The 21,799-nt window shown below is 38.1% G+C and overlaps 4 protein-coding genes across 6 annotated transcripts in view; all 4 read left to right on the plus strand.

Annotated features, from left to right (window-relative positions):
* Nucleotides 1–21,462, plus strand: part of LOC115744901 (putative disease resistance protein At3g14460) — a 130,781-nt gene extending 109,319 nt beyond the window's left edge. The window contains exon 3 of the transcript XR_007198794.1: nucleotides 21,421–21,462. The gene's annotated coding sequence lies outside the window, so the exon portion shown is untranslated. The remainder of the gene's footprint in view (nucleotides 1–21,420) is intronic.
* LOC115733080 (putative disease resistance RPP13-like protein 1) overlaps nucleotides 1–21,799 on the plus strand; it is a 491,263-nt gene that overhangs the window by 402,287 nt on the left and 67,177 nt on the right. The window contains exon 3 of one of the 3 annotated variants that reach the window (XR_007198758.1): nucleotides 20,964–20,990. The exons of 1 other annotated variant lie outside the window; for it this stretch is intronic. Coding sequence is in view for 1 of the 2 variants with exons in the window: in XM_048280909.1 (XP_048136866.1) it covers nucleotides 21,411–21,465 (55 nt within the window). In the remaining variant the exon portion in view is untranslated. Of the gene's footprint in view, nucleotides 1–20,963; nucleotides 20,991–21,410; nucleotides 21,466–21,799 lie in introns of all 3 variants that reach the window. One more of the 3 variants, XM_048280909.1, reaches the window with a different exon arrangement.
* Nucleotides 1–21,799, plus strand: part of LOC115729447 (putative disease resistance protein At3g14460) — a 71,423-nt gene that overhangs the window by 49,240 nt on the left and 384 nt on the right. The window lies entirely within an intron of this gene.
* Nucleotides 1–21,799, plus strand: part of LOC115729449 (putative disease resistance RPP13-like protein 1) — a 95,112-nt gene that overhangs the window by 44,379 nt on the left and 28,934 nt on the right. The window lies entirely within an intron of this gene.

Raw genomic sequence — 21,799 nt, forward strand, 5'->3', positions numbered from 1 at the left:
CCTCTCTTTGGATGAGAAATATGAGGAACGTGGAAAAATCATTCAGTGGTCTTCACAGCCATATCTCCACTCTCAAACAGCTACATTTTGTAGGTTAGCGGAACTTGCCAGAGGATGACTTCGTTCCCTCCTCCAAGTATTCGGCATAGTTCAATGAGAAATTCTGAAAGATCAATAGTCAAAACTCAGTGGCGACTATTGGCACCTCATCCGAGAAACGTCGTTGATGGAGTTTGGATCCAATGAGGAGATATCTATCCAACGTCTAGGTTTTGTTCTTCAGGTAATGTTTCAGACTTGTTTCTTTCTTGCATAATTGTAGTTTAGCTACTCTGCTGCTGCTCCAGGATCCAATTCTATTCCGACTCCACAACTCGATGGACAAGGTTCACATAAATTTCCACAAACCAGCTACTAAAGGTCCAACGTTGACATTTGGGTTGCTCTGCTATGTTTGACAAGGTGCACGCAATTAAATGGTTATAATGCTAACATGGTACGGCAAGTCAAACATTGATTAATGAAAGTGCCTCTTCCTCAAAACAAGTAATACTTACTTGGACTAGCTTCCAGTGCTGGAACTATGATGTGTGGATGTGCCTGTCTGTATTGATGATATGTCTTGAACATTGTCTGATTCCCAAAACTTGCTTATCTTTCCACTTTTTGAAATGCACCATGCTTTGCGTGCAAATCATGAAGAATTGCTGCTCTTATATCGATATTTTTCTGCAATTTAGAATTTGTTGTAATTTTCTCTTCCACAGATCCTTTTCTTATAGCCCTAGCTCATTGACGTGAATTCTTTCAACTGTGCTTGTTTTGCAGAATATCGCACTGTCATCTGTATTCGGCAAAATCTCTCAGGAGGATCAAATGCAAACACTGTTGAGGTATGCAACTGATGTGCTTATGTTCATCTGTTGCAACTTGACAAAATAAAAGCGAAAACATATTAATTTTTGGTGACATGCTCTAAAGATTAATCTGTTTTCATGATGTCGATTATCAGCAGCTACTGTAGAGATGAAAAAATAAGGGTCTTTGGAGTTGGCCGGTATAACAACTAAATGTGAATGACCCTGCAGATTACAATCCGTTTAAATCTAACTTCCTTGTCAAAGTTCACAGTTCATCTTTATTCTAGATAAATTCCCACACCATCTCAGAGAACATTTTCCTTTTCTTTGTTGTAGAGGAAAGGCGGAGAGGAGCAATCAAGGAGACTATGCTCTGTTACTTTGTTGAGTAATTGTAAAAGTTCCAGAGTCTGCCATGAAGTATTTTGATATAAGGTTGCGAGAAGGTCGTCACTCCAAGACTACTAGCAACCCAATTATCTCGGGTAGGCAAGTCTTGTCACCATAATCCCGCCAACCTGCCGGGGCTCCCCGTCACGGGCAAGGCCAAGGCAAGATACTGGCACTACCGTCGCTAATGGATTATCATGGTGACCTCGCATTTGCGGAATATGAGCTTGTGTACCACTAGGCCACTGTCACTGGTCCAATAGTTCTGAATTGACAAAATCATAGGGTCCATTTAGAAAAAGAAAAAATCACCAAAAGGGTCACTCCTTTTTTTAAGATTGGGAATGGAGGAAAGTACCTTGGTATGCCTTGTTCTTTTTTGCATGCAGTAGGGTGAATATCAATATAATTTGTCTGTGTAATTACTCTCGCAACAGTTTTTACTTGGGGCGACCGGATTTTCTCATTCCATATCTTTTAATTGTTCCCATTTTCATCTCATGTACCAAATATCAATCTTCAGGTTGAACTTGAAGTTGGATAATTATTATATTGACCGTCGCGATTGGCGAAAGGCAGGAAATCGAAAAAAAAGTCAAGGATCTTAGTGAGATGAGCTCTAACATAAACAAAAACGTCATTCTTTGTGGTTGTTTAATCTTTTTCTCTTTTCATGCAACTAACATGCAATCCTTTCTCAACGATTTTTGAGAAATTTATATTGATTTTTCCAATGATCTCTCACCAATGGTTTAGATTTGTTGATTTTTCCAACAACATTGCGCGATCTGCTGATGATCTACAGATGACCAACAATAAGTAAAACCAGATTCTGAAAGTGGGGAATATACTTTGCTAAGGTGAAAGAGAAGGAACTCGCACATATATGAGAAAAACCACTTTAGAGGAATTCTCCCTTGTCAAAAGAAAAGCTTTTGCGAATCTTCAATATGTGCAAATTTAAAAAAATGACAAGGCAACTTTCATTATTTACAACATCCTTCTTTTTCTTTTTTTACAAAATCTGAGATATAAAATCGAAACAAACTTTCGCAGTCAACTCATCTTAAAATATAAGAAGGTGCAAAAAAAAGAGTTCCTAGTTAGTTCTAATAACCACATAAGAGCGCCCTAAAACATGCCCTTCCTCAAATATTGAAAATGAAAGAAAAATTTTAAAAGATTAGGAAGATTTTATGCATGAATTTACAAGTCGGTTTTCATTTAACGTGAAATGTTTTAGGTGCTGGAAGTCAAATGTGGATTCGTCCTGATTTGACAATTGTGGTAGTACAAAATTCAAAACACCATGCTTCAAAGGCACTGAGTGGGCCGCAATTGGCATGTTCGGCCTCAAAAGTAGAAAAGGCCCAACTCATGGGCCCTAATCCCAACGGATGGGGTTGCAATTAGACTTGACATACAATTCAGGTAATAAGTTGGAGAAAGTCATTCGGCTGGGACCGCACTTATTATTTGTAGAACCATTCAATTGGCGAGCCCAGATGGGCCAAATCGGAGTTCGAACATTACAATTCTTACCTAGCCTAACCGATGATTTTGGAAATAGCTATACTTTCTTCATATAAATAACTGTTAATACAGAGAAAAAACCCCCCCAAACTGGTACACATATGATAAATTTATCTCAAACTAATTTTTTTACCACGAAAGACCCCAAACCAATACACCTGTGACAAAGTTGCCCCAAACTAATTTGTCGACCACTAAAAATCTTAAACTGGTATATTAGTGACAAATTTACCCTCCGTTAAATTTTGCTATCAAATTGTTGAGTTAGACGATACATGGTATTTGATGATTGTACTAGTTTACCGTTTTTACTATCAATTTGCTCAGGGTGTGCCAATTTGAATTTTTTTTTTTTTTGTGGTGTTGACCCAATTTAACAGAAATTAACAGATGGTTAATTTGTCACAAGTGCACCAATTTAGAGTTTTTGTATGGTTAAAAAATTAGTTTGGAGTAAAGTTATTACGAGTGTATCAATTTTGAGTTTTTGTGATAAAAAAATTAGTTTTTGGTAAATTTATCATAGGTGCCCTAGTTTATGATTTTTTTATGGTTAAAAAATTAATTTAAAGTAAATTTGTCATTGGTGTACAAGTCTGAGATTTCTCATAATATTAACCCAGCATCGGGGTGAGCCAGAGACCAAGAAGAAATTTCTCTGCCCAGATTCATTCAGATCGTACTTTCACCAAACAATAAAATCAATTTTCGGGTGAGTCTTGGTAGCTCTAGTCTAGGCTCTATAAGAAGAGTCATTGCCCCAAGCTCGCCCAATTGTTTTTTTCCTTATGTTTGGAATACGTCGAGCCGGGCTAGATGGACAATTCTTTTCCTCTCCCTAGCCTAATTAATTGAACGAGTGTGTTTCAAATTCAATGTGGGCTTTTCGAAATATATGGATTCATCCTGCGAGCATACACGCGCCAGCTAACATGCTTGGTATCACTGTGGGCCTAACTGTGGTCGAAATCACCCAATTAAATATTGAGAACCATGATTAATTACAATGGCTATCATTAGTGTTGTTTTTTTTTTGTTAATGACAAACTCATAATATTTGTAATTCTCTCTACTTATTTATTCATGTGTAATAAGATGAGTCGTCGTGATGTCACCTCAGTACAATTTAATTGGAATTTTGTGATGGGTCGACAAAAAGAATCAGCATCCATGGAAACGCTAGAAAGGCAGAAGTTGATCGTCTTGAATTTCGTCAAAGGATTCTGTGTGAAACAAAAGCCATCCAACTACGCACCACCATGCAAAACAAATAACCACTCTCCTATAAATAAATAAAGGCACGAAATAAGTTAATGCACAAAAAAAAAAACACTGAATTAGTGTACATACGACAAATTTACCATGAACTAATCTTTTGACGACAAATAATCACGAATGGGTGCAAGTGGAAATTGACAAGTTTACCAGTTTAAAATTTTTTTACCTTCCGTTTGTCACGGATGTACCGGTTTAGTATTTTGTGTGGTAGTAATCCTATTAAACGGAAACTAACGGATGGCGAATTTATCACGGGTGTATCTGTTTAGGATTTTTTTTTTTTTTTGTTAAAAAGTTAATTTGGGGTAAATTTATCACAATGTGTACTAGTTTAGGATTTTTTGTGGTAAAAAAATTAGATTAGGATAAATTTGTCCCATGTGTAGTGGTTTGGGATTTTTTGTAATATTAACTCAAAATAAAACAAAGTTCTAGGCTTTGGAATATGCTTATGATGAAACAAACCTGATTTTGATCCTTTTCTACTCAATCATCTTACCTGTTTTAGTTTGTTTTTGACTTCTTGCAAGAGAAAATGTAGTTTCTTTTTTCAGTTCATTGTCTTTGCAAGAGCAAAAGTCTTGTTTATTCTGCAAATATTAGGAGCAAAAAGTCAAAAACGTTGGGTCTACTAAGCTGTGCTGTACTAAGTCGACTGTGGAATCCGACAATCGCATAATGTCAAGAAGAATTTGGCTTCATTCCACATTTTTTCCACCAAAATCGAAATCAAAACTCTATAAAGGACACCATGCCCGACCCCAAAGCTCTAAAACTTCGGCTTTTAACTTTCATCATGCTGCGTTTACCAAGGACTCTGCTCCTTCTTGTTTGGATCCGATTCGTCATTTAGTGGATGGAATGGAGAGAAAGATTAGAGAGAGAAGAGCGGCACGTGCTAAAAGCACGCGTGTGATGGACACCATGATGTCGCATGAACTTCTCTCTCTCTCTCTCTCTCTCTCTCTCTCTCTCTCTCTCGCTCTCTCTCTCTCTCACTGACAATGTGAGTGTAAAGCTGTCATTGCTCATTTCTTCTTTCTTCTTCTTTTTGATTTTCTATTTTGGGCTGACATTGAAATAGAGGTCTTGATTTGAGAGGGGATATAAACGAGGGTGTGGAAATTGGGGTAACATCTGCGCATTTATGTGTACAAGACTGTTCATGGGATTCATCGGAATTGGAAAATGTGGAGAAGCTCTAGATCGGATCACACGCCAAGTTCAAGGATTCTATTTTCTTGATCTTTACAAGTCAACTCATATCTGACTCGGGAAATGACGGAACTTTATCGTGTCAAGGTACCAATCAAATCTCAGATTAATTCTTGCACACTCTGATCTTGCTCAAATTTTCATAGTTATTTCTAGCATCATCGCACTTGTCAATTTAATAAAAGAGGTCATTTGTTCTTATAGTAACGCATATTAGCACTGGAAATTCTTAGTTTATTTGTGTCGTCAAAGATGAGTGAATAGCATATGCTCAATTAGCACATGGGAAAAGGTGTCATGTCTCGAATTAGATTCAAGTCATTATATGAAGCCTTAGGATGACTATAATTACCATCGTGGGAGTAGTTCTAGTTATTGACAAGAGGAAAGGATGGCGCTTGAAAATCGTGTATGAGTTGGGTTAAAAAAAATCTCATATCTAATAATTGGTGTAGGGTAAAGTAGTTATTATATCCTAATTGACTCATAACTCATTAGCTTAAACTTTTGAGTGGAAGTGGGTCCAGATAGCTATGTTTAATAGACTTGGACTTAGGTTCCCTTATGGCAATCTCCTCAAGCAAAAAGTATCGAACTTCTACTGTGCGCTCCTAACACATGCTATACATCCTTGTCTTTTGCTTAGTTTAAATAGCATGTTGACTTACTTCCTCTAACTCTATCCACTGGGACGGACTTTAAGCCTTTCTCTTCTTCACCTAATTCCGCTTAAATCGAACCCGGACAAAGCTTTTTAGCTTTTCACAAAAGAAATTAGGTACCCTACATGGAGATTCTTCTGCAACACACTTCTATGTAGCTAATGCTCTAGTACTTTCATATGCTTTGTACTACATTAAGGAATGTTAAATTGAAGCCTTCACTCTGTTAATAAGCCTTCTAGCCAAAGTAATTCACAGATAGCATTCGCCCGACGATTCTGCAATTTGCTCTAGCTGGTATATTTTGTATGTAGCTGTAAAGGAAACAACTCTTTCTTCATTCAATCAATAACATTGTCTTCCTTGTGAGTCGACTATACTTTGCTGCACTTTCTTGAAAGAAATGGTTTGTTTCCTTTTAACGCCGACATGTATAGGAGTGTGTGGTTTCAAGTTCTATATGGAATATAGAACCTACCCGTCGAAATGGGTTCCTCAAATTTTAGAACTTAGAACCTATCATGCATTCCCTAAAACTTGAAACCAACCCCGTAACAATTTCTAGCGTATACCCGGGTTCCACTTGTATTTGTAATTGAACTATTGCAATAAATTATTACCTTTAATACTATCACTTGCTGCTACAATCCATCGACTATATCTCATATTTACAGACACGAATAAATATGAAATATTGACAAAGTAAAAATCTTAGTCATAAATATAACTGAAAATGGAAGCTCGGATTAGTGGTTCCAAATTACACACTCATCATTAGACACTATAAAATACTATAGGATCACGCAAAGATATATTACCAAAAAAAAAAATACAAAAAATTGTTACATGTTCCAAGTTCCACCTACATAAAACCTAAAATCTACCCGTCGGTACTGATTCCCCAATTTTTGGGATTTGAAACCTACCATATATATATCTTGGAACCTGGAACTAGCTAGGTTTCTCACCGGTCCGGTTCCAGGTTTTAGATCCTAGGTTCTATCCTAAAACCATGCTTACCCCTAGAAATTTGAATATGATTGGGAGAAGATATTTATTGATATGCTTACATGCAGATGGATGCCAACCAAAAGGGTTAGGAAAAATGTTTTTCTTCTAGTATTGTTGTTTTATGCAATTGAGTTCTCTTGCCTTTTTTAAGTAATGTAATCTCTTGCCTTTTTTAAGTAATGTAATCTCTTAACCTTATTAATGTGTACAATAAAATCATTCCATGCCTATCATCTCTAACACGTCAAATTGATGATGCAGTAAAATTTGACCACATTGGCAAATTTAGAATATACCAGAGGTAGAAAATGTACCAGCTACCTATCCTTGCCCAAACACTAGGTAAGGCCATATGCTGTACCAAAGGAGTTTCAATGACGAAAAGACATAGCAAATGCTATGTTGAAATACACTCAACATTTGACCAAAAAAATAAAAATAAAAAAATACACTCAACAACTTTTCTCGAATCCATACTTTCTTTTTGTCTGAAAGAGAGATTTTCATATTTGCTTAAAAAGTTAAGCGAACTATTCACTCAATCAATAACAAAGCAACGAAATAACACAAACCTCATTATTCTCTTCGAAGATAACATCTAGAGCACATTTAGTATTTAGTGATTGGTTTGATCAGTAGGAATCTCAACACCATTTGCGTTTGAAATTTAAACTAGGCACAATAGGAGTTCATGGATATCTTTGCGTTTGGAAGACATAATCTTTTATTCGATGCCAACATGGACATCACAACACATTGACATAAAATTTGGATTTTGTTTATTGCTGTTTCAAGAGCGCTTCTTTAACATAGTTAACAAGAAAAGATGGTCATCCTCAATGCATTGAATATACGTAATACACGATAAACTGTACATTGAAAAAAAAAATTCTGTATTTATGTGTTCAATAAGGAGAGAAGTACCAATAAGGTGCTAAACTTATCGCATTGGTATTAATTCAGTCGTAAACCTCAATTCGGTTTATCCAGTCAAATTTGATCGAAAATCGCTAACATAAATGGCGGTCGTCCTATGTGGCAGAGCAGTGCCAAAATAGACAAAATTTTTAATTTTGAACTTTTTTTCCCTCTTCCATTTTTTTTCTTTTCTTTCCCTCGTTTTTTTCTTTACTGTTGGCTAGCGAGAATCGTTGGCCCTTGCCCAAGGCACGCGTCACAAGATTCATCAATAAGTGAAGATAAGTCCAGGTTCCAAGAACTATACTAATTTTTTTTTTTTTTAAATAAGACTCCGATGTGAACGGCCAACGAACCTTATCGTCTCTTCTTGTGTTGGGTGGGCAAATTTTTTCGGTGCCCCCATTCTTAAGGGACAACAGTAACAATAATCAAATCAAATCCTAAGAAGCGGTCAAAGGGAGCAGTTAAGATTATTCCGTAGGCCTGAGGTCCACCGCCTAATCATGTGCCGCCCATCATCGATCATGCGCCAGTTGCCGCTTTTCAACGGTGGATAGCTCATCACAGTGCGGATCCATGGGTAGTAGCGTGGACCTGAGGCCTACCGGATAACTCCGCCTTTGAAAACATTTGCGCGCCAAAATGCCTTCTCCCCGACCGGACGGCACGTGACAAACGTAAGTGAGAGAGCATGTCGTCGGGTGAGGGTAGATCCGGAGGGTGTAAGCTTTTACAGTCAGGAAGCTTCCAACCGAATGACACACTTTAACATAATAATAATAATAATTACAATTGGCAGAAATTATGGAGAATGTGATGTCTTTTAATCAAGATATTTAAATAGGGTAACAAATAGGCAAAAGAGAGAAATTTCGTGATTTTTATATATTTTTGTGTAATTATACAAAGAGTATACGAAGCTTATTTTAGGTTCCATAATATGACTGATTAAGAAAACAAAGTCGAATGAACATCATCTGACGTAAAGTTTGAAGAAATTAATCTTGTGGATAAATGGTGACATACGCGCATTGCGGATCGATAGGAGAGTATTACTTGATTTGAATTGTGTATGTTGCTTAAAGTAAGTAATTAAAATTTTTATGTCTCCTCAATTGCCTCCTAAGCTCATACTTCTTAGGTCAAACCAATGTATGCAATATGAGATATAACTTATCTCCTTTGCCTTTTTCTTTACATTCAGAAAAAAATTATTGCCAACTATTCATATTTTGCCATTTAGAATCCTTATTTTTATTTTATTTCCTAGTCTTGATTTTACAACATTAAACTTCAATCACAAGGCAAGTATAACATGTAAAGGCTCATGCTTTAGATTCTCTTTTACAAAAGGAAAAAAATCAATCGGATTGCTAAACCCTAGAAAGCCCAAGTTGTCATTTTATATTCTATACTTCTAAAAGTGTTTAACCCGCTCATATTTGTTGACTCCCTCTTCTAAGTTCTAATACATAATAAATATTTTTTTTTGTGGGGGGGAGGGGGGGTCAATTTATTTTATTATTTCTGACACCCAAAAAAATAATTTATCATATTCAACCAATTGGTGGGGCAGTGAAGCCAAGAACACATCGCTAGATTGAATTTTGCTCTATTTTATTTTTCCTTTGAGCCCGATTAGGACGTGCTTTAGAAATAGTTTAACAAAAATCGTGAAGGCAGAGGGAAGGAGGAAAAAAAAAATACAAAGTAAAAAGCAGTTGGAGAAATATAAATAAAAAATAAACAATTGATATTATAAATTTTATTGTAGAGTAATTCTTAGGCATAAATATTTATTTAAAAAAATGGCTCACAAAATTTTGGGAAAGTGCAGACAATAAATATTTATAAGAACTCTGTTTGGTAACGTTTCTGCTCCTCCAAACAAAAGGAATCAGAAACATGTTTGATAACGCAAATGATTTTGATTCGGATTCTGCCCTCGAGAACACTTTTGGACTACTTTCGAGAACAAAAAAAAGAAGTTGATTTTCAAGAAAAATGAACACTTTTGAGAAAATGAAAGAGGCAACAATATCTTCTCTCACTTTTGTTAGGCGCTCGCAAGGCATGGTTAGGGTTAACCCGATCCAGTTCGGATAAATTTTTTAATAAATTTTTTAAAAATAAATAATTTTTTTAAAAAATCCAAAAATAATTAAAAAAAATCCAAAAAATGGAAAATTCATAAGAAAAATCTAAAAAAATAATAAAAAAATTCAGAAAAAATTCCAAAAATTCCAAAAAAAATCTCAAAAATTAGGAGATGAGTTATTTCAACTGGCCAATCGTGTTTTTGAGATTTTTCCTTTCAATTTCTCCCAAATGACTATTTTTCCCCTCATGGAAATATCATAAAAAAAATCCAGAAAATTTTGAAAAAATCTCAAAAAGTAGAAAATACGTCAATTCAACTAGCCAATCTTGTTTTTGGGGATTTTTCCTTTCCATTTTTTCTAAGTCCTTGCATGATTTGGTGTCAGAGTACCATGCTACATCGGTGACCATTAGCATGGTATCCAAGGGTAAAATTGAGCCACCTATGTGGCAGAGATGGATTTTATTCATTATGAGCAATAAGATGTCATGGTGCAAGAGGATAACACTTGTGGGGCTTGAGAAAACTCATCAAATGTGAATATGCAATTATTTGATTCAAATGACAAATTGGGAAAATAAATTATTTTTCGAGCAAAAATTTTATACGAGTTACCAAATGTGTCTATGTTCCAAGAACATAAATTTTATGTAGTTACCAAATATGTTCTGATTTTCTAAAACTCATGCAGAAACGGAATAAAAAAATTGATTCTAATCAGAATTACTTTTTAGGAACAGAAACGTTACTAAACGGATCCAAAATAGATCCCTTTTATAAGAACTCGTCACTTCACTTATGATTAAAATTGAAGAGAGAGATGAGCTAGTACTCTTATGGATAGTGGAGGGCATTTTAGATGGACAAAAAGCAAAGGGGAATAACTTAAGATTAGGACATAATTACTTCGATCGGTTAGTATCCGGATCATTTTTTCAACAATCAAGTGTCAATTCATCTAAGTTTACAATGCATGATCTTTTGAATGATCTAGCAAAGTCAATTGCGGATGGGGTATTCTTTAGCTCTGGGGAGTCTCACTTGGAAGTTAATGAAGATGATGCATCTCTTGAGAAAGCTCGTTATGCATCATTCACCTTGTCGTAGTTTGTTACGGCAAAATGCTTAAGAGCATATCACCGAATGAAGGTACTAACAAGTTTAATGCTGCTGCACGTTGGATCTAGAGGGGACTCCTTCTCTATTTCCATCAAGGTGCTACATGACTTGCTAATAGAATTGAAGTACTTGAAAGTGCTCTCAATATGTCACTGTGATATTGTAGAGATACCGAATTATGTTGGTGATTTAAAACATTTTAGATATCCCAATTTCTCGTACGCTCGTATCAAAAGGCTACCTGATGCAATTGAATGGGTATTTATTGGCATGTTCAGTCTCAAAAGGTAGATAGCCCCAACTCTTGGGCCCTAATCCCCAAATGGATCGGATTGCACTTGGACTTGACATACAATTCGAGTAATAAGTTCAAAGAAAGTCGTTTGGCTGGAACAACACTTGGCTATTTGTAGAACTATTCAATGGGCGAGTATGGACGGACCATGTCAGACATCGACCATCAAAATTCTTACCCTGCTTGGCCTATGATTTCGAAACCTATTATACTTTCTCCGTATGAATAACAGCATCAGGGTGAGTCGGAGCCCGAGAAGGAAGTTGCTTGCCCGGACCCGTTCAGATCGTGTGTTCGCCAAACATTTAAACCGCGCCGAGCAAGTCTTGGTAGCTCCAAGCTCTAAGAGGAAAGGCATGGCCACAAGCTCGCACAATTGTTTTTCCCTTGTATTCGGGCTACTTCAAGCCGAACTTGCTAGGCAATTCTTTCTTCGCTCTCAAGCCTACTCAAATGAACAAATATGTTTTGCATTCAAATTCAACGCGGGGTGTTCGGAACATTCGGTTTCGTCCCGAGAAAAAATATATATGAGAGATAGCATGCTTGACATCAATGTGGGTACTTTTCGCGTGAGTTGGAAACTTAGGGCCTAATTACGTGCGAAAACACAAAATCAAATATGGAGAACAATGATTTACTATGATGGCTCTCTTTAGATTCAGTTAATGACAGGCTTATAATCTTTCTAATTCCCTCTCCTGCCTTATTCTAGCGTAATAACACATGAGTCGTCATCATCACCTAACAACAACAATTTAATTGGAATTATAAAGTGAATCGACCAAAAGAATCGGCCTCCGAGCAGACCCTTAAAAGAAAAAACTCGATCGCCGGTACTTTTGTCGAAGGATTCAGTGTGAAACAAAAGCCGCCTAACAAATCTAAGTAACACCAACACCGATACGTAACAAACAACGGACATGACACGATACGATATGATGGTATGCCATTTCTAAAAAAGTAAAGAATTTCAATAAGCTGAGACATGTTGTATATTAAATGTATATTTTTATATATACATTATTATATAAGTGTATCGGTGAGTTTTTTTTTCTTCTTCTGTTAGGGATTCATGATTTTTTTTTTATGATTGGATAAATTAATTTTGGGGTGACTAGAAATATGACTAAAGTATATATATTTTTGATAAATCTACATTTTCACCTCTAATTTATTGATTGCTTAAAATTGACCTTGTATTTGTCGAAATGGCATGTCGGAATGCGGATATGCGTGTCTACAGTACTAACCACATGTGGATCACATGTCAAAATGTGTCGGACACGACAATGAGGCCTCCAAAGAGTGTCGGTACTTCCTACCCAACAATATACCATCATGCAAAACAAATAACAACCCTCCTATAAACAATTTAAAAAAAAAACTAAGAAAATGAACAACTATACTGAATCGGAAAAGCCAAGTATGGGCTTTAAGAGTATCTCGTGGCAAAAAACAAAAAATTTGATGTTGAGTCAATTTTACTTGATCGCATTGTAATTGCTAATGTTAAAAAATCTAATCCAAATATTGAGCTAGTAGGTGGAGAGGGACAGTAGGGGATACTTTACTCTCTCTTGTGATACTTTGACACTCTCTCTTACATGCAAGTTGAAAATAAATTGGGTAGAACTTGCTCTTATATCGTATTAAAGTTAAATTCAAAAGCATAAGCTAATAAATAAAGAGAGATCATATGTACATAAAGAGCATATAAACCGGATAAACAAACTATGTCGCATACTTTAACAGCTTAGAATTAACCTTACTTGCTATTTGGATTTTTCCCAAGCTCCCCTGCCAATCATTCTACAGTGTTTATGGTTTTGTTTTTTTTTTTTTTTAATTCTTGCAAGAGCAAATACATTACTCTGAAAATATTAGGAGCAAAAAGTCAAAAATGCTGGGTCAACCAAACTTCACTGTATATTTATCTGACTCTGTAATCTGACAATCGAATGGCGTGAAGAAGACTTTGGGCTCTTTAGTCTTCATTCCACATTTCTTTAACTGAAGAAAATCTGACTAGTGAGTATCATCGAAAACAAGACCCTAAATACAAAGGGCACCCATGCCTGACCACAACTCTAAACTTCAACTTTTAACTTTCACAAATAACCACTCTCTACAAAGCCAAAGGATCCTTCCACCAATACCCAATTGTCGGACACTGAATAACCCTCTTTTCAGTCCTCCTTCCAATGGTCGCACGGGATTCCTAGGGCATCAACTGATCCTCAAGTTGCCACCCCCACAGGTGCAGCACTTGCTATTAAGCAATCAACGCCCTTCTTCATCCTCCGTAAATGCTCAACCTACGTAAATGAATAGAATGTTTTAATTTATATGCAACCTATAAGAACGAGATATTTTTGGTATTTTTAATGGATTCTCGGAATTAAAAGTTGCTGAAGATTTGACATGAATCGGTTAAAGATTATCTCAAAAGATTTGGAGTTAACTTTCATGCAAAATCCATATCAATTATAAAACAAAATCAAGCTGACGGGAACTAAAATAGGGAAAGTAGCACATAAATGATCCTTAAACTTTGACTCATTATGCAATGTAATCCTTGAATTTTTTATTTGATCAATACAATCTTTGAACTTCAACCAAATATGCAATATGATCCCTGAATTTCAACTCAATGCAATATGGTTCCTGAATTTTTCATTTAACCAATATCATCCCTGAATTTTTTGAACATTTTCAACTTACTCCATAGACTTGAATCAAAGGAAGGATTATATTGAATATCTTCTTATAATTCAGATACTAAGTTAAACATGTTTCAAAAGTTCGGAGACCATATTAATCCAATTAAAAGTTCGGGGACCACATTACACATTGTGTTAAAGTTCGGGGACCATTTGTGTAAAAAATTCAAGAACTATATTACACATTAGATCAAAGTTCAGGACCATATTTGTCATTATTCCTCTGAAATATTTCAAATTTTGTTTCCCGTTGGGACTTCAATGGATTGAGATGGCTCACAAATTGGGACTGGAACGAGGCGCACCGCAATGGGCTTGGGATCAACGAATGACTCAGCTACGCCCAGAGGAATGACAACTTTCGGCTCACAGGATGGCGCGGGCAAGGCTGGTTCAAATCTCCAGCCGCGTGTGTCGTAGTCAATCACTGAAATTTGGTTCTAGATTGCCATCGAGAATTGGCTGTGAATTAGTGCAAGAAGGATTCCTTTTTGCATATGTCTCCATGAATATCCCTTCTTTCTATGATCAGATTCATTCCACCATGTGCACGTGTATTTCAATCTTTCCTTTTCTGGAAAAACAATGCCCAAAGTGAAAGAAATTATCTCTTGATTCTCGAGAACCCCATTGATTTTCTTCCTCCATTGAGTGATTGCCTTCTCTTCTGCTGAATAGTTTCTTATATATTATCCTCTTTGAATGCCAAAGTGGAATGAATTTATCAACAATCTTTCCGTTCTGCTTGCTTTCCCCCCTTTTTTATGTTTCCTTTTTCATTGCCGATGCCCTCGATCACCAGAATCGAATTTTGCTTCTCCCCGTATTTGCTCTCTCAAACAGTTGATTGTCATCCAATATCAGTGGGAATATGTTGATTGCTTGCCAAAGCACGAAAATCGCTTCTCTAATTTAATCCAATCTCCTGACTTGGTCGCCCCTCCTCATGGACTTCAGCCAGGTAATATTTGAGTGTGCTTGACCAAATCTTGCAAATAAGACCATTCATTCAAGTCTTTCTGAAATTAAATGTTATGAATGCAAATATGAAAATTAAATGTTTTTGCTGAGGACCAAAGTCGATCCCTAATTTTATGCAATAACAACCGACTAGGTCACCACAATTTAGAAGTCAACAAAAGATTAAACATAAAAACAGTTTAACAAAAGTTTATTGTATTGTTGATTTTGAGCAAGAGAACAACAATCAATGCTAGTTGTCAAATAATATTTCATTCAGACGGGGAAAAAAAGGACAGAGAGAACCCATGTGAATAGTGAAGTAATAAAGCCAATTTGCGTCCCGGAAAGTCTTGGTCTTCTTGAACTTTATTAAAGTTTCTTTCGCGTCATCTCCTTTTCACGTTGGCTTCACTTTCTTTACAAAAAAAATCCATGATATCCAAAAAAGTCTTGGTCTTCCTGAGTTATGTGGCAATTACAATGCTAACAATTCCTTGCTAACAATGATCCACTGAAGGAAGCTAAGGCAGTAGTTAATGATCAAAACCGTTTGATAGGAGAATCCTAATCTTTTTTAACACGTTTTTTTCAGTTCATTAATGTTATTTATAAAGTATAATTTTCAATGGACCATATATTGCTAGACGGTGATTCGTAACTAGTTTAGTATTTCGAGTGTCAGGGTAAAATAAATTGATATTTGCGAACAGATCCGAACGAAACTGTTAAGGTATCCAAATTCGTTTGTTATTAATCGAACCGAAAATTGAAAGCTCGGTTCTCGATTCAATTATTCGGTTCAGTTCGGATACCTTTATTGAAAACTACAGATGTCTGGGATAATCTCAAAATAGTACGGAATAAGCACTTGTGGACAGAAAGCATATTTTCTCCCAAGTCTTGGTCTTCGTTTCCCCTCTCTCTGGTAGGTGAAAAGTCTTGGTCTTCGTTTCCCCTCTCTGTGGCAGGTGAAAAGTCTTTGGTCTTCCTGGACTTGATCGTTTTCTCTCTCCTTCAGCTCGTTTTCACTTTGCTTCACCATAGCCCGTTCTTCTCGTCCCCCCTGCTGAACGGTGTTCTCCTCCTACTCGCCCGAACCTAGCCCTCGTGCTTGCTGGATTGCTGTCGTTGATCTCATCCCGTTCACTAGTCTGCTCCAGGAAGTCTGCTTGGAAAAGGTAAGAGACAACCACCTATTCTTTCTGAAATCTTTCTATGTGTGGAAGCAAAAGCAATATTTTGAGCAAAAGAAGAGGCGGCAGCAGCAACATATTTTGGTTCTTAAACAGATTTCATGCCTTGATGTCAAATACTTGCTGTCAAGTTTAATACCAAGTCTAATAACAAAAAAAATTTGTTACTTCAAGTTTAAAAAAATTGTTACTTCAATTTGTGCTGCTGTGAAGCCAATATCATATCACTCCATTGATTTCTGCTCTGTATATTTAATTTTGATTTTTTTTAACCTTTGCCTCGCATCCCTTGAAAGCCTTGGTCTTTGTTTAAAAATTGGTGGTTGGTGAACGTCTTGGTCTTCCCGGACTGCATTGTTTTCTCTCTCCATTAGCTCATTTTCACTTTGCTTCACCATAGCACCTTTGCTGTTCTCTGCAGTGACCGATTCACCCATGGCCACTGGAGAAATCGTTTTGGGTTCCTTCCTTCAGGTCCTGTTCGACAAGTTGACTTCTCTCGCATTGGGCTACGCACAGCGGGAAGGAATCAGCACCGCCCTGCTCGAGGAGTGGAAGGAGATGCTGGTCACAATCAATGCAGTGCTGGCTGATGCAGAAGACAGGCAACTCAGCGATAACCCTCTAGTGAAGCTGTGGCTAGATGATGTCAGGGACTTGGCCTATGACATGGAAGACGTGCTCGATGAGTACGAGATTGAAGCCGTTCAGGCCAAGTCGGAAACAGAATCCAGCACAAGCAGAGGTCAAGTTAAGAGAAAGTTCTCTTTCTTTGGCAGACCGCGCTCGCTCGTGTCTGAAACCAAGGTACAAGAGATCAATGGCAGGTTGAAAACGATTGTCACAAGCAAAGCTAGTCTAAGCTTGAGACAGAATGTTGCGGACAGATCCAACTACACCAACAAAAGGGATCCAACCACTTCTTTGCCAGAGCCTCAGTTTTTCGGCAGGGAGAAGGAAGAAGCACAGATGCTCGAACGACTAATCAGTGAGGTCGAAAATTCCAATACCACGTTGAGCATAGTCCCCATAGTTGGGATGGGCGGTGTTGGAAAGACAGCCTTGGCTCAGTGGCTCTATAATGATGCCAGAGTATATAGCTGTTTCGAGAAAAGAGCATGGGTTTGCGTGTCAGATGTTTTTGATATTCTTGACATAACAAAGACTATTTTGCAGTCCATCACCGGGTCATCCTGCGCGGGTGAAGATCTTAACAGCCTTCAAGTTAAGTTGAAGGACAATCTATCCGGGAAGAAGTTTCTTCTGGTTCTAGATGATATCTGGAATGAGAAGTATAAAAAATGGACTGACCTCTTAAAGCCATTTGAAGTTGGGGCCAGGGGAAGCAAGATCGTCGTCACCACTCGCAACCTTGCCGTTGTTTCCATAACAGGAGCATCGCCATATACTTTGAAGGAATTGTCCCTTGACGATTGTACAAGCTTATTAGCCTTTCATGCTCTTGGAGCAAAAAATTTTGAGAGCCACCCGGATTTTGAAACAATAGGCAAGAAGATAGCTAAAAGATGTAAAGGTTTACCTTTGGCAGCGAAGATGTTGGGCGGTGTCCTACGTAATAAAAGGAATCCCGATGAATGGGAAGATACCTTAAATAACAGAATATGGGATCTTCCGACGGCGGAGAATGATGAGGTTCTCCCTATTTTGAAATTGAGCTATGTCCATCTTCCTTCATATTTGAAGAGCTGTTTTGCTTACTGTGCAATATTCCCCAAGGACTACCAAATTGAGAGGGATGAGCTAGTACTCTTATGGATAGCAGTGGGCTTTTTAGATGGAAGAAAAACAAAGGAGAATATCTTGAGATTAGGACGGAATTACTTCGATGAGTTAGTAGCTAGATCCTTTTTTCAACGATCTAGTGTTGACACGTCAAAGTTTTTGATGCACGATCTTTTGAATGACCTAGCAAACTCAATTGCGGGTGGAACGTGCTTTACCTCTGGGGAGTCTCAGCTGGTGGGTCATGAAGATGACGCCTCTCTTGAAGGAAAAACTCGATATGCATCATTCATCTCGCTGTGGTTTGTTACGTCACAATGCACGAGAGCATATCACCGAATGAAGGTGCTAAGAAGTTTAATTCTAGTGCCCGGTGGATCTAGAGGGTGGGGCTCGAGACGATTCGATATTTCCAACAAGGTGCTACATGACTTGCTAAAAGAATTGAAGTATTTGAGGGCACTCTCGGTATGTCATTGCTCCATCGTAGAAGTACCGAAATGTGTCGGTGATTTAAAACATCTTCGATATCTCAATTTCTCATACACTAATATCGAAACGCTACCCGAGTCAATTGTCGACTTGTGCAAATTACAAGCTTTGATCTTGAGAGGTTGTCAAAACCTTTCAAAGTTGCCTCAAGGTATCACAAAGTTGGTCGGCTTACGCCTTCTCGACGTTAGAGATACACGGAATCTAAACGAGATGCCATTGGGTATCGGCAATTTGAAGAATCTTACTATCTTGTCTAAGTTTGTGGTGGGAACAGAGAAAGGGTCGTAGTTAAAGGAGTTGAAGAACTTGCCACATCTTCAAGGAGAATTAATTATATCAGAATTGCAAAAGGTGGAAAAAGTTACAGATGCAGCGGATGCTAATTTGTTTGGAAAGCTAGGTCTTACCAACTTATCCTTGCAATGGAAAGAACATTTGGGAAATCTCCGGAATCATGAGCGCGAAGCACAAGTGCTTGACTCTCTGCGACCTCACACTAATTTGGAAAATCTCACTATCTCGCACTACGGTGGTGCAAGATTTCCCCCATGGTTAGATGGTCTGTCCTATTCTAAGATAACGTCTTTGTGCTTGAGGGCCTGTTCTAATGTTACATCGCTGCCCTCACTTGGGCAACTACCTTCATTGAGAGAATTGTCTCTCAAAGGTCTACATGCAGTAAGAATGATAGGCTTTGAATTTTATGGAAGTAAAACGCCTTTCTCATCCTTAACAACTTTGAAGTTCGAAGAGATGTTGCAATGGAAGGAATGGTCTCCTAATGCTAGGGGCACAGAAGAAGAAGTCCCATTCTCCCGTCTTGAGCATCTTGTTGTTCGCAGCTGTCCTTCGTTGGTTGGGACATTGCCTTGTCAACTTGATCGTCTTCTAAAGCTTGAAATTCATTCATGCCCACATTTAAATGACTCAACCAGTGAGGTTCATCTTCCATCTCTCCGCGAGTTATACCTCAAGGATTGTAGCAAGGAGATCTTAAAGAGCTTGGTCAACCTAACTTCTTTGACCATTCTCAGAATTGAAAATCTTACGGAGCTTGTTTGCTTCGATGCTGGGTTTGTGAGCTGCTTGGTCAAGCTAAAGGAGCTTCATATAGGAGGGTGTGACAAGCTAAACTACTTGTGGCGGGATGGAAATGAAACACGAAATCTCGCTTGCCTTGAAAGAGTTATCATCGAAAGGTGTCCTCGGTTCAAATCATTTGTGGCGGGAGAAGGAGAGATAGAGCTGCCGTGCAACCTCGAAAGGATGGAATTGAGGGGTTGTGCGAGTTTAGAAAAGCTTCCAAGCAATATGCACGCAACAAGACATTTGTGGATTCATAATTGTCCAAAAATAGTGAGACTATCCATTCCTCCGGATGGCCCCACCGATAACAACATGATGCCTCAGCTTGAGTATCTTGGGATAGAAAGATGTGATTCTCTGACATCATTTTCCTTTGTCGAGGGTACACTCGTTGCTCTAAAGAGACTTTATATTGGGCAGTGCAAGAGAGTGGAGTCCTTGGAAGAGGTCACTGCGGTGGCGTAATCGTTGGAATCTTTGACTATTGACCGGTGTGAGAATTTGGGAAGCCTACCACGGTGCCTTCACGCGCTCTCCCATCTCACTAGCTTGGAAATAAATGATTGTCCAGCACTGGAGATAGAGAAGGACTTTCCTCCCCTTCCCCTCACCCTCTCAACTCTCACTCTTCGGAATTGCCCAAAAATAAAGTTTATTGCCAGCTGTAACATTGCAAGCTGTAAGAATCTCACCACTTTAACTATACACTCCTGTCCAGCATTGGAGATAGAGGAGGACTTCCCTCCCCTTCCCATCACCCTCTCATTTTTCTATCTCTATAATTGTCCGAAGATAAAGTGTCTACCAAATCAGTGGCATCATCTTACCTCCCTCCAGTCAATATATATTCATAATTGCCCAAATATCGAGTGCTTCCCAATTTGCGGAACCTTGAAATTAGAGGGTGTGAGAATGTGAAGCAGGCAGTGAGAGAATGGGGCTTACCCCTCCTCACCTCCCTCGTGGAACTATATATTGACGGAAGGAGCAAGGGTGGAGGGGAGGGAGACAATGTGTGCTTTCCTTCTTCGAAGGAGGAGGAGGATGCGTGGAGTCTTCTCTTCCCTTCCTCTCTAACCGAACTTCACATCGACAATATGAGGAAGGTGGAAAGACTATCAAGCGGTCTTCGCAACCATCTCTCCTCTCTCCAATGGTTAGGGATTTACGATTGCCCCAAGTTGAGGTCCTTGCCAGAGGATGGCCTCCCTCCCTCCCTCCAACATCTGTGGATAAGTGAATGCTCGAAGAATCTGAAAGAAGGATGCTCAAAACTCACTGGCCACTATTGGCCCCTCATCCAACACATCCCTCATATATACATCGATGGCCATTGGATCCGGTGAATTGAAATCGATCTCGCCCGATCCTTATTCTCCGTGGACTGCTTCTTCTTCCTCAGGTAAAAATGCTTCCGACTGCTTTCCTTCTTTCTCCTTTCATTCTTCGATGTACAGTCGGTTTTCTAGGGTTGGTGTAAGTTTTTCTTCTTGGATGCATCAATTTCGTTTCTCTTCTTCACTTCGATTCCTAATACGAATTTATTTTACCTTTTTTTTCCACGGACGAGTGTCGCGTAGAATTCCCAGAAACCACCGACTGAAGGTCGGAGACTGACCTTCAATTATTCATCACATATCTTCGACTCTGCTTCTTGCCCAAACATATTGTGAATGAAAATGCACTGTACTTGGCATGAGAATCACCAAGAATCATAGCGTTCCGCAATCATATTCCTCTGCATTTTCAGTGTTTGTTGAAAGTTCTCTTCCCGTCATCTTTTTCTTGTGCCCTTAGCTCATTCACTGGGGTTGTTTTGCAGATACCTTTTGTATTGGTAAAATCTCTTGGAAGGATCACTTGCGAACGCTGTGGAGGTGGGGCTAATTCTGTCTCCATGTTATGTGTCATATTTTGCAATTAAAAAAAAAAAACGAAGAAGAAGCGTTTGATTTTTATTTGGTGCGCTAATGTGTTCTACATTTTCTTCTGTTGAAAACTGAAAGCATGACTAGTTATGTGGAAACTGTGATATGACTGAAGAAAGGGGATGCATTTTTTGTTTTCTTTTAGTTTTCATAAGAATCGAGAAGCTTCTTTTCGTTGATGATGATCCTTCATAGTATTAACCAGTTGATCTGGAATAAATCTCTGGGGCAGCTCATGGCTCCAAGCTTCCAATACAACTGTAATTCATGACAACATTGATAT

Source organism: Rhodamnia argentea, chromosome 6 (genome assembly GCF_020921035.1).
Source record: "Rhodamnia argentea isolate NSW1041297 chromosome 6, ASM2092103v1, whole genome shotgun sequence".
Taxonomy (NCBI): Eukaryota; Viridiplantae; Streptophyta; class Magnoliopsida; order Myrtales; family Myrtaceae; genus Rhodamnia; species Rhodamnia argentea.